Consider the following 12,060-nt stretch of genomic DNA (forward strand, 5'->3'; position numbering starts at 1 on the left):
TGCTGGGGCCAGCTACTGGTGCTCTGAGCTGGGGCTGCACTCACTTTTCGGCCCTGAAGGTGTTAGCATAGCCACACATGCTTTTTTCTTTCCCTAGTCCAGGAGCAAAGCAGTTCATGTCACCTCCGGGGACTTATGAGGGACAAGCACAACAAAACAGGGCATCAGTTGGCATCAGTTTGGCTGCACGTGCACAGTGAGAAGAGCTCTCTCCTTCAGCACAAAAATTATTTTGCAAGCTGAAATTCTGCAGGCAAGATCAGGAAGAGGAAACATGCTACCAGCACCCATCAGCACAATTCAGCCACAGCCAGGGGTAGTGATATGACACCATTTAACCTCCTTGCTTGCTCACCTGGGTTGCTGGTTCTGAAGGAGACAAAGAACTCCTGTGGCAAAACAGCCCAGCCTGGGAATTGCCTACACCACAGCTGCCTGACGTACTTTCTGCAACATGAATCACAGAGTAATGGTATCTGCAAGCAAAGCCCTGCTTATGCATTTAGTCGAGCAGAATCCACAAAGCTGCTTGTAGCAGAATCATCTGTGACCTCCACAGCATTGTGCCATTAATAGCAAGGTTTGGTCTGGGTCAAACAAAAGCAGGGCAGACTTAATAGGAGAGGAAATGAGATGGATGTGCTTGGCTGGCCTCTCCCCACATGCTCCTACTGTAATTATAGCCTGGTGCTGTTCAGCTCCCTCATTCAGAAGTCTCATCACCGGGACTGCATTTCTCATGGCCAAGGTGTAAAAGCCACACACAGCTATGTTGTGGCCCCAAGCAAACTGGCAGCAGCACAAAAGGAGCAGTGGCAGGGAACCTCAGCTTCTCACTGCCAGGAGCTGGATGTGTGGCCTGGGATGTGGAAGGGAAAGGAAGGAAGGGTTGGGCTGAAGGAACAGGACCAGGACAGCTATCTGCAGAGAAAGCTGATATATGGTATATGAGATACCTGATTATGGGTTTGGTTTGTCAGCACGACCAAGTGCAGATGGGGCTGTAGAAAGTTCCAGCTGTAGTGCTGGCCCCAGTGATGCAGCTCAGGAGGGTCCTTCAGAGGCACATGGGAGGTGGCACATGGTCACAGTGGGGTGGATGTGCCCAGCATCCACCCTCTGAGCCCATCTGCTCCAGTGATCTGCTTTTGTGCTCTGGCTGAAAATGAAGATGACATCCTGTTTTCCTGACCTACAGAGAAAGGGCAGCCCTGGAGGGCATTCCTGTGCCTGGATGGGATAAGAAGCTTTTCCCACTGTGATCAGACTAAGCAAGGATGTAGCCGCCTCTGTCCTGAGCTCTGTAGCGTGCAGAGGCATCACTGTTAATTGCAGTGAGATGGGCTCACTGCTGCTGGTTGAAGTGAGACAGGAGCCAGCAGGGTGCCCAGGACAAATAAGCCCCTCCCCAGCTGTCCTCCCTTAGGAGAAGGACTCCCCCTCACGCTCCTGCTCTCTGGGGGAGCAGGTGCCGCAGTGCTTGGTGTGACCCTGTGAAAGCCTCTCCAGACATCCTTAATCACATTCCTCTGGAACAGGGACACATCTGGTACAAACATGATCCTGTCCCCAAGGAGCTCAGGCTAATTCCTGCCATAGAGCCTCAGAGCAGCCCCGAGCAGGGAGAGCTTCAGCAGAGCTTTGATCATCGCCATTGTCACTTCACAGGGGATGGGGCTGCAGGAGAGATCCACAGCTTCACAAGCTGAGTTCAAGCAGCCTAAACCTGAGCTGACCCGGCCAGACTGACCAAGTCTGAGGTGTGGCTGGGCTACCCACAGCCTGGGAACGGGAGAAGGGAGGACATGCTCTTTTCAAATGTTGATTTATAAGCTGATTTCAAGGAATTTTGAAACTAGAAGAAGGAAAGGGCCAGAACTGTGGGATCAGTTTGTACCCTACTGCATGGTCTGTGTGTCCCCTTCCTCTTGTATGCATGCAGCCTGTGTTAGGAGAGTGCTTCAGCATCAGGGTCTGGCAATGGGTGGCATGCTTGATTTTTGACTGCTGTTCTCAGTAGTTCTGCATCTGTGGTGAACACACTCCTGGCTGTCCTGTGCTTTGGGCAAGGGGGGATTTGGTTGCATCAGTGAAGCAGCAGGGTATGGCAGGGGGGACTGTGATGGTGGCAATGCATAGCAGAGCATGAGTGCCTTCCTTCTGCATCTGTGCCTCCCTATGCCTTCGTCTGGTCCGAGGTATCCTGCCTCTGCTGCTGACTCTCCCAGATGAGATCATCCCAGGGATGACAGTGGAGGAAATCAGTCCTCCACCCTGCGAGCACAGTTCTGATGAGCCATTGAGGACCTGCAGCCAAGGTGTCACACCTCGTCCCCTCACAGATGATGGGAGAGCAAATCTGTCAGATTCTTCCCACCCACAGCGGAGCATGCAGGCCTGCCTGCCTCCCAGGAATGTGCCAGACCCGTGGCAGAAGAGGAAATTAAGATATTGTCTGGAGTCCAGGAGGAATTCCTGCCTCAGCTTGTTCCTGCCAGTCCTCTGCCGACCTTCCCTCGGCATGGAAAGCCCAGCAGGAAGCTGACTCACTGTCTGCTGCTGCCACGGCTGGGTGCGGGGCCCTGCTGCCTGCAGCACCAGAGGGTTGCTCCTTTCATGGATGCAGGGATAGCTCATTGCTCAGGCCCACCAGCACATGCCTGCCCTGGCTGTCCTCTCCCAGAGCCCAGCACTCTGCTGACAGGCAGAAGGGAACAGCCATGGCATTCTGGTTCTTGTGCTGCCTGCAGCTGGGCTGAGAGGAGGGTTGGGAGCTTGCTGGGTTGCTGACGTTGCTTCCAGACACACAGTGTCGGGTTTGGGCAAAGAGGCTGCCCCGAGGTTGGGGGGGGAGGAGCAGGGGGCTGATGGGCTGGAGAGAGGTCCTGGGCTTTTCCTGCACAGTGGGGCTCCTGTGATAGTGAGTCGTCAGTCACCTGCTTATCAAAGCTCTGTGAAGAAGTAGGTGGTCACAGCCACCCCTTCCTCAGGCTTCGAAGCAGCATCTAAACCAGCTAAGAAACAGTTTAGAGATTGCAGTTTCCAAGTGGGCTGTACAAATGCAGGACTGGTGCTTTAATCCTGTAACAGAAAGGAATGAATTTCAGGTTTAAGTTTCTTGTCAAAATTCTTGCCACCTGTTCTATTAGGCTGAGAGAGTACAGCGCTTAGAGTGTCAGTCACTGATGCTTCATTTGGAGAATCCAATGTTTATTGACTGAAGAGTTGGAAAGTTACTTTGTTCTTAGGACTGGTCAAGGCACCTTCTACTTCCCTCTTGGAAAGTGTCAGTCAACAATAGTGTAAATGCTAAAAAGCTTGCCCTTTTGAAAGGATGTATCCTTCCCTTCTACCCTGGATGACAGGAACCACGGCCAGAGTTTCTCCTGAGAAGTCTGGGAGGGGATATCTGGTGGCGGAGATGCATGTTGGTGGAGCCTGCTGGCTGGCAGGCAGATAGAGGAGAAAGACGTGTGCTCCTCAACTCTCCCGTGGTTGTGAGGAGCTCCACGGCCCCCTGGTGACCAGCCAGAACCGAGAAGCTTAACAGCCAAAATTATCTGCAGAAACAGCATCAGCAGGAAGCCCCTGTCCTCCTGTGAGGAGAAAGCTGGCTGTGGCAGAAACAGCCTGGCAACAAATGTGTGGCTGTAAGAAGAACCATCGAGGACACTGTGAGAAGATCTATCCCCTTCTCTGACACAGTGATTGGCCTTGCGGATAGGAGTAATAGATGTGAGATAAAAACTGCAGTTAGGCTTCTGGTGCCATCTTGCATGATGTTTTCATAAGACAGGGAAAGTAGTGTAGATTAAACTAATCCAGCACAAGCAGAAAAGAGCCTGGATAGTCATGCTCAGGATAGCTCTCAATAACTCATATATCAATAATATATGAGTCACTGTCAATGTGTCAAAGTGGAAGGACACATTGACAGTGACTAATATACCAGGAAACTACCAAAAGGCCCAGAGAGTGAAGGTGGAAGAGTGGTTGGAGTGGTCATCACAGGCTAGACAGTAGCCTCAATGTGACTGTACAGTGGCAGATGTTGAATAAGATACTGCCAATCTGCCTCAGAACCCTCTCTGTGTTTTAAGTAGTTTAAAACCCTCCCATTATTGACCAAAATAATAATAATAAAAAATGAAAAAACCCTTCTCCCACACCCCTCCATTAGATTTCCTTTCTTTCAGGATAAAGAAATAATTTCTGACAGAAAGAAACACCTTCACAAAGCACTTGTGAACTATGATCTGGCCACACTGTGATCCATGATCGAGTTCTATCTGTGAACTGTCATCTGGAGAAACTTTGCCCAGAGTATTGCTCTTTGCCACCTGTTCCAGACCTCAGAGACATCAATTCGAAGCTCTGTCAGGATTCCTGTTAACGGTTTCTCTGCATCATGCTATGATGGTCTGCTGAAGGAACCCCAAACCCAAAACGTTTGCTATTCTGGATGACATCAGTTGCCCTTACAAAGGTCCGCACTTGCCTCTCGTGGCTGTGTACAGGTTCCCCGTCCCCGCCGCGTGCCCGTGGGTGGCACCGGCCGCTCGGGCCTCCCCCACCCCAGCCCTTCTCTGCATCCTCCTCCCGAGATGCGCGCCTCTTCCTCGCCAGTCTCATCCCGCTCCTAAACGCTCCTGCACCGGCACGGCCCCGCCGCTGCCGCAGGAGCCGCACTCCCCGCGGCCCGGGGCGGGCGGAGCGGGGCGGAGCGGGCGGCCCGGCCGCTCCCCGCTGCCCGCGGCCGGCGAGGCGGAGCCAGCGCGGCGCGGGGCCGGGAGCCGTGCCCGCCCGGCCGCGGCGGTGCGCGCTGAGAGCCGGCGGCTGCGCTTCCGCGGGCGGCTCCGCCGATGGACGCCTCTCTGCGCCAGGTGGGCACGGCGGCGGGGCTCGCCCCTGCTCGGGGCTGGGAGAGGCGGGGGCCGGGCGGAGGCCGGCAAGATCGGGTCTCGGGGCGAGACGGGCATCGGGGTGCCGTGCCCCGGGCCGGCAGCGCCCCGGGGCCGTGGGACGCTGCGCTCCCCGTGGGCCGCGCCGCGCCCCCGCTGCCGCCTCACCGAGGCGGTCCCGGTTGCACTTTCTCTGGAGCGATGGGATGCGGAGGGTTTTGTCCCCGAGCGCTCCTCAGCCCGGCGCGGCACCCGAAGCCCGTGCGAGGGGTTGAAGGAGCTGCGGGAGCCGGAGCCCGACCGATGTGCGGTGTCGGCAATGCCAACCGAGGGCTGCTTGCGGGAGGAGAGGGTTTGTCGCTTGATAGTCATGGCTGCCCAGAGCCGGCTCCTTAATCCTCTGGAACGACTTCAGGGTCCGGAGCCCGCTGCTGCCTGCGTGTGTGTGCCGCAGAGCGGCTGGCTCCGCGGCACCGGGCCGGCGAGCAGGCGGCAGCGGGTTCCCCTGCCCTTCGGCGCCGCTGCCCAGTCACCGTCACGCCGGCGGGCAGAGCGGCTGCCCGAGGCCGTGCCGTACCTGTTAGCCGCGGGCTCTGGTCCCGCCTGCCCTCCCTGGATGAGCACACGGCCGTGCACTTTGCTGCCATGGGGACAGAGTGACTGAGTGCGCGGGGCCAGGTGCTGGGCACAGCCCAGACGCTCCGAAATTCTCTGTGCCGTTTCTCTTGCCTGAGCAAACGCAGGTTTCCAGCCCAGCCTGGTGATGCCTTTGGTTGTGAGGGGCAGGTGGGTGCAAGGCCAGAGCAGCCCATTCTGGACCCATGGGTGACGGTGGGTGCCCGTGGCATTGGCAGTGGCCATGGCATACACTGTGGGGTGACGGGGCCTTCTCGAGGTCTGCGGCTGAGGTCTGAAACCTCCCGTTTGGGACATGACACATCTGCCCCCTCCAGCCCCCAGATGGTTTCCAGGCCATTAACCCCAGTGTCTGGCCTTGCGAGTCACGGGTGCGGTGGGGGAGCCAGCAGCGCTCCGATCAGCCCGTGGTAGCTGGGCTGGAGCAGCTGATGGGCTCGGGCCTGCCCCCTCCCTGGTGAAGCGCTTTCTTTATCAGAACAGATGTTTTCCCAGATCTGGCCCCAGAGAGGAAGGAGTGGCTGCCCCCGGGCTGTGCGGCTGGGGCTGCCCCACAGCATGCGGCAGCATCACCCAGCATCCTCCAGCCATTAACTGATTAACCTGCTGCTCCTGGAGGTCTGGGTTGTCTGTATCTAATCAGATGAAGGCCAGGGTTTCCCAAAGGGCCATTTCACCACAGCCTTTATGCCCACCCCGCTGTCAGGAGGAACCTCCTGGCCTCTTGCAACGGGAGTAGCTACTGAGGAGCCTGAAGGAACTGATGGAAAGGAGATGCCCAGAGGTGCACGTCTCAGCAAGTAGCACCCATCAGAGAATGGCCTGCTTTGTCCAACTCAACCTGTCCAGGCATGATTCTGCCATTATCTGAAGAAACAGGGATTTCCAGGGAAGGGCTGAGGGGCAGTCCTGGACCCAGAGTCTCTCTGAGAGTCACACCTCACAGACTTAAATCCTGATGAAGCAAGGTTGGCAAGGCTGGAGAACTGGGGTGAATGTGTGCAGGAAAGGATCAGACTTTGCTTTGCAGGAAAGGCAGTGGGGGTGGGAGAGAGGGAATGTGACTTCCCCAAAGCCGGAATGTTTGGCATTTGCTGCACCCCAGCCACTCTTCCTCCTTCTCCATGGGGGGTTCTTGGTGGGAGGGAAAGCCTGAGTAGAAGGGAGTTGCTTCACTTCTTTCTGCAATAGAATACGAGCTTGTCCCAGGGGATGCATGTCATATCTTAGAGTGAATAGCTTAAACCCCAGTGTGCTGTTGGCCTTGCCTTAGCAGGCTCCCATGCTATGGTTGCAGCATTTAGATTATCACACTCAGCTCTTTGATCAGTATCTGGGATTAGGTGGGGATGCCATAGGTCTTCACAGCTCCCCTAGTTCCCCCTTTGGCATGCTGGAGACCAAAATGGCTTTGTGAAGGGCTCAACCCACTTGTCATCCTGGTTCTGCCAAGGAAGTAGTAGTTTTGCCCAGCTGTGCCAGTTCAACATTGTGGAAGGGTTTCCCACGTGCTGTGCCATCCTCTGCTTGCAGACTCCAGGGACAGCGAGCTGCTGGGGTGTGTGTTGCTGCTGCTCTTCTCCCACTGTGTCCCAAGTGGGCCAGATTAGAAAACCTACATCCTCAGTGAGTGGTACAGCACAAAGATGTGTGTGTGCCTCTGCCGTTGGAGCTCTGCTGTTCAGCATGGCCTAGAGAGGTGATGGATGATGCCTTTGCTCCTGTCGGGTGTGAGTGGAGGAGCCGTGTGTGTGTGCTCTGCCATCTCCTTGCTTGGCTGCTGCAGTGAGTCCTGTGCCCAGGAAGGGAGGAGGGACCCTGGAGGCCTGGGCTGTGGCATGGTGACAGATTATGGTTTCCCTGTGTGTCTGGAGTGTGGGCAGGATGTGGGGTTGACACAGAGGATGTGACTCGCTCTCCAATTCCCCCCTAAGGAACAGGAATGTCATGGACAGGGTTAAAGGACACACTTCTCCCATCCTGTCCTTCTGCACTCCAGTTGGAGTGACCAGTTGGCACGGTCCCATAGTCAGTCTGCACTGAGGAGCAGCATCCAGTGGAGTCCCAGATGCTGCTCTCCCTCTCATATGCCACTGGCCTAGAAATGCTGGCATTTTAAGTGTTAAACAGTTTTCCTCATTGCTCTTGTGGTGAAATCCAGAGCTTTTCATCTGTGTTGTAAAATAAATCCCCTGAAGTTCTTAAGCTTTCTGACACAGGGAGAGAAAGGCGGGGTAATTCTGTGTTCATTTCCTGCATGGCTATGGTGATTGGAATTGTCCTCTCTACAGTTGTCGTCGTCTTCACTTACTATTCCCCATGTTCTCCATCCTTCCCTGGCCACAACCCTTCTTGTCTTTGTGGCCTGGGACATCTGCCATAGGGACAGGGAGAGGATCCATCTCTCCCAGGGAATACATGCAGATCAAGCAGGAGCCTCAGAGTCAAGGCTGTGAAGGAGTACTCAGGCTACTGGAGTTGCCACCATGTGTGCACCTGAGCTGCTTTCTTGGCCACAAACTGAGGTAGGGAGCAAGTATCTCTACCAGGTTTCTTTTGCTCTGGAGGCTTTGTCCTGACTGATGACTACTTGATGCAAGTGGAAAGTGCCTGACTACTCCAAAAAGCCATCAGGGAGTCTACAGAATGTGGCTCTGTACTGGCCACAAGACACTCAACTGAATTTGCTGTGCTTTGGGCATCTAATGGCATGAAGTCATATGCTTAAACATCTGCTGGCAGGAAACATGGGTAAGGAGAACAACTGAAAGGACTTGACTGTGAATGCACCTTTGCAGAGAGGAGCCTGCCTGATTCATGGGTGCAGCAGGTACAGGACTGTTCTGATTTTTGCAAGTCTCACGTCTCACCAGCTTTGGGCTCTCTGTTGAAGCTGCTTGGATGCATCATCCAGAGACCTGTGTCCCCAGGGAGCACAGGTTATGCTGGGTGGGAATGGTTTGAACATGGCTGGATTAAGTTTCTTAATAGCTTGGTTTGCCCTTCCCATGCTCCTCCCTGCAGTTGGGAGAAGGAGGAGCTCCTGTGAGAGAGTAACATGGCCAGATGTCCAGGAGAATCTATCCAGAGACTCTTGTCTGAGATGAGGGAAATGGTTCAGCAGATGTGGATGATGCTGACCATGAGTGATGGGCTGTCTTTACAGATAGCAATAAGCTGAATGCCCATGTGTTAACAACCATTGTCTTAGGAAAATGCCAGCTTGGAAAGAAAAGGTACTAGAACATAATCTTCAGCAGTGAGGCTGCTCTTTGAAGGAGTATTTTGGCCAAGCCTCTCTCCAAGCTTTGCCATCTTCCCCTTACAACCTCCTCTCAGTCTACTGAGAATATTGTGACCTCTCAGAAAGAGGACCCGTTGGGATTAAGAAGAGACAGAGAAATGCTGACTGCTACATCCATCTTGTGTATGTAATGCTCTCTGTATCAATACCACACAGAGCAACCCCTCTGTGTTTAATTAGCCTGTATAGTGCAGCTGAAGAGAAGTACCACTGTCCTTGAAGATATCCATGCAGCTAGTGTAGCATGGATGTTCCTACACATGGAATTCCTCCATCCAAGCTATGTCTCCTTTAAACCATACAGAGTGATAAAGAGGCAGATATAGGACAAAAGGGTTTGACTGCCCTGTTTTGGAGCAGCAATTGCAAGGAAGAAAGCTCTCGTGCCAAAGGTGACATGAAGAAGTGTCTGGCGGAAGAGAGAGAGTCCTGCTAGCTCCCTCCTTAGGGCATTCATCTGGAGCCAGGCTGCGTGAGCTGCAACCTTGTCAGATCCCATCAGCAGCAAGAGGCTGGGCTGGCACAGGCTCTCAGTGAGAGCCCCCACATGAAGGGAAGCCAGGTTGCCCTGGGCCAGCATGCAGCTGCCCCATTGTGGCCTCCAAAACCACCTTGTTCTGCTCTGGTTTCACTTCTTGCCACACTTACATTTAACATAATGATCACAAATGTTTTGCAATTTCTTTTCCCCATTTTGCTGTAAGGAGAATATGTGAACTGTTTAAATGTGATTAAGGCTAAAACTTGTGAGAGTCTGGATTTTCTGATTATTTTTCAGTTACACTATGCTCTGCAGTTCTGCCTCCTCATTTCTGTCTGAGATCATCCACAGTTCAGCAGTGCTGTAGAGCCAAGTCTCAGGAAAAACACCTATGGAAGGCCTGTTATCAGTTGGCACAGTGCCCAGGGGACTGAAAGGTCCTGTCATACAAGTGCAATAATTATCATAGAACTGGTGGTGGGGCCTCTCATAGATCCAGTCATCAGTGTATTTGATGAGAAGTTGGAAATTAGGGTTAGGACGATGGGGTGTATTAGTGCCGTTTATTCCTGTTACTTGCATTTTGAGCCAATGAAGAAGATTTGGCTGAATCACACTTTCTAGAAGGGCTTCTTATTTCTGGAGGATCCCCTGCTTTTTGCAGTTTCTTCAAGTGGTTACACAACCTTGTTTTAAAATAAATCTTACTTCATTTCTAAAGTGTCTGGCAGATCCATTCGTTTTCGGGTCCTACTTTTCAGCTGCTTCATGAGAGTTGCTTTGTCCAAAATAACTTCTCTGCCTGCAAAAAATTATTTTCAGGTACTGGGTTGCCTCTGAGTCGCTGGCAAAGGTGAGCCAGCAGGTAGCAGGGAGGGGTCTCAGTGCTACTGTATTTCGTGTCCTCTTAACAGGGTTGAGTCCATTGAAGATGCAGGGACAGAGATGAGGTTTGCAGCCCATGCTGGGCCACATGCTGCTCTAATCCCCCCACTATCACTGTCTGGGCTAGATAGGTCTCTCCTAGCTCTGGCAAATCTACATAATGACATTAACATCTTCACAAATACTTTTGCACTACAAGGGATCTTTCTGAATAGCAAAAACTACTGAACCTTTTATGTTGTCTCTGGAAGGCTTCTTTGTCACACCTCAAAGCATAAGTAAGCAGTAAACTTCCTTAGTCCTGTTTATACATCCCAGACATGCATCAACTCTTGCTGAACCAAATGTCCTGGGAGTTTCTGCTCAGCAATTTGCAATCCTCTTTGGGTCTGTGACTTTCCAGAAGACATTCCTCTGTTTGAAGTACTCCTTGCATTCTTTCTCTCCTGACATGACCTTTCAGTTTGGCTGTACTTTAATCCTGTTATGTTCTAACAGGGGCCTGTGGAATCCACAATGCTCTGATGGTCACATCCTTGTGGGTACTTATTTATCTACCAGATGTTGGCATCTGTATTGTCAGTATTACTTTAGACTTTAGGTCCTTGATGAGAATACAAAATAGTATTGACCCTGTCACTACAGAGATTTGTTGGAAGCTCCCTCAATTAGTTGTGATTTTCCCTATCCATAACAACAGTTTTGAGTTCCCTTTGCTGCTGTTTGCTCCTCAAGAACTGACTTTTACTGAAATATTGTGTTCTACATGGGCAACGCCACGGGAGTCACTTATGGTCCTGTTTATCTCGTGTGCTTGGATGCAGAGGAGGAAGAAGCCTTTTGGACTAGACTTCTTTCTCCATGTTAACTGGCACTGGACAACGTTAAAGCCAGAGTATCCTTAAGATGGAACAGAAGAGAGCAAAGCCTCTCTCTTTTCCCTGGGGTTCTCAGACTAAGCAACCCATGGTTGCTAGGGATAATCCTGCTATCACTGCTATTTAGACTCTGACTTTTTCATTCTCTTGGAATTTCCTCAGTATTACAAGACTTATAAAAAACTAGTATCAACTGTTGAGAAATTTTATTGGACAGATCTCTGGGAACTCTTGGACTTGTTGATTTTTAAAATGTTTTATGTCCTTTCCATTTACTGAAAGCACTTCAGCACCACAATGTGATGCAAGATGGGTGTTTTCCAGAGTTGTTTGTTAGAAACTTCTGTAGATCTCCATCATCACAGCACCAACCCTGCCAGAGTTCAGGAAGTGTTTGGACAATATTCTGGAGCACATGGTGTGACTTTTGGGGATAGTGCTGTGCAGGGCCAGGAGTTGGACTTGATAATCTTTCCAGGTTCCCTCCAACTCAGGTTGTTCTGTGATTCTATGATAATTCCCAGTGCTGCTATCCACATTTAGTAGTCAGATGCTGCTACTAGCACGTCTTTGTATCTAGTGATGTTAGAAAATAGTGAAACATAGACTCTTCTGTCTTTCCTGTCTCCCAGCTTCTTTCTTACATGGGTTGTTTGCCCCATTTTTGCCTACTTCCACTCTTATTTCAAAGTGACCGAGAGTGCATCCCAGCTCAGAGGCACTCCACTTGCTTTCTGAGTGGTATTTGAAGGAAGGACACAGAGGACGAGCAAACACCAGGAAAATGTCTCACATGAAGAGTTTAAAAACCTGAGATTACTTTATTAGTGAAATGACAAATAGGAGGAGACACGGCAAAAGAGCAGAAAATAATGGATGAGACAGAGAAGGTGGATTGAATTCTTCTCTGTGCTTCTACTTCTGACCGCAAGAAAAAGGGATTTTCTGCTTCATAGTAATGAGACTGGTTTAAAA

The 12,060-nt window shown here is 51.8% G+C and overlaps 1 protein-coding gene across 1 annotated transcript in view; it reads left to right on the top strand.

Annotated features, from left to right (window-relative positions):
* The first annotated feature begins 4,765 nt into the window (after nt 1-4,765).
* LOC146766895 (unconventional myosin-X-like) overlaps nt 4,766-12,060 on the top strand; it is a 29,471-nt gene continuing 22,176 nt past the window's right edge. Inside the window, exon 1 of the mRNA XM_085585046.1 lies at nt 4,766-4,883. Coding sequence (XP_085441172.1) covers nt 4,863-4,883 — 21 coding nt within the window. The 5' untranslated portion in view covers nt 4,766-4,862. The remainder of the gene's footprint in view (nt 4,884-12,060) is intronic.

The sequence above is a fragment of the Lonchura striata genome, chromosome 7 (assembly GCF_050655825.1).
Source record: "Lonchura striata isolate lonStrDom1 chromosome 7, ASM5065582v1, whole genome shotgun sequence".
NCBI classification, from domain to species: Eukaryota; Metazoa; Chordata; class Aves; order Passeriformes; family Estrildidae; genus Lonchura; species Lonchura striata.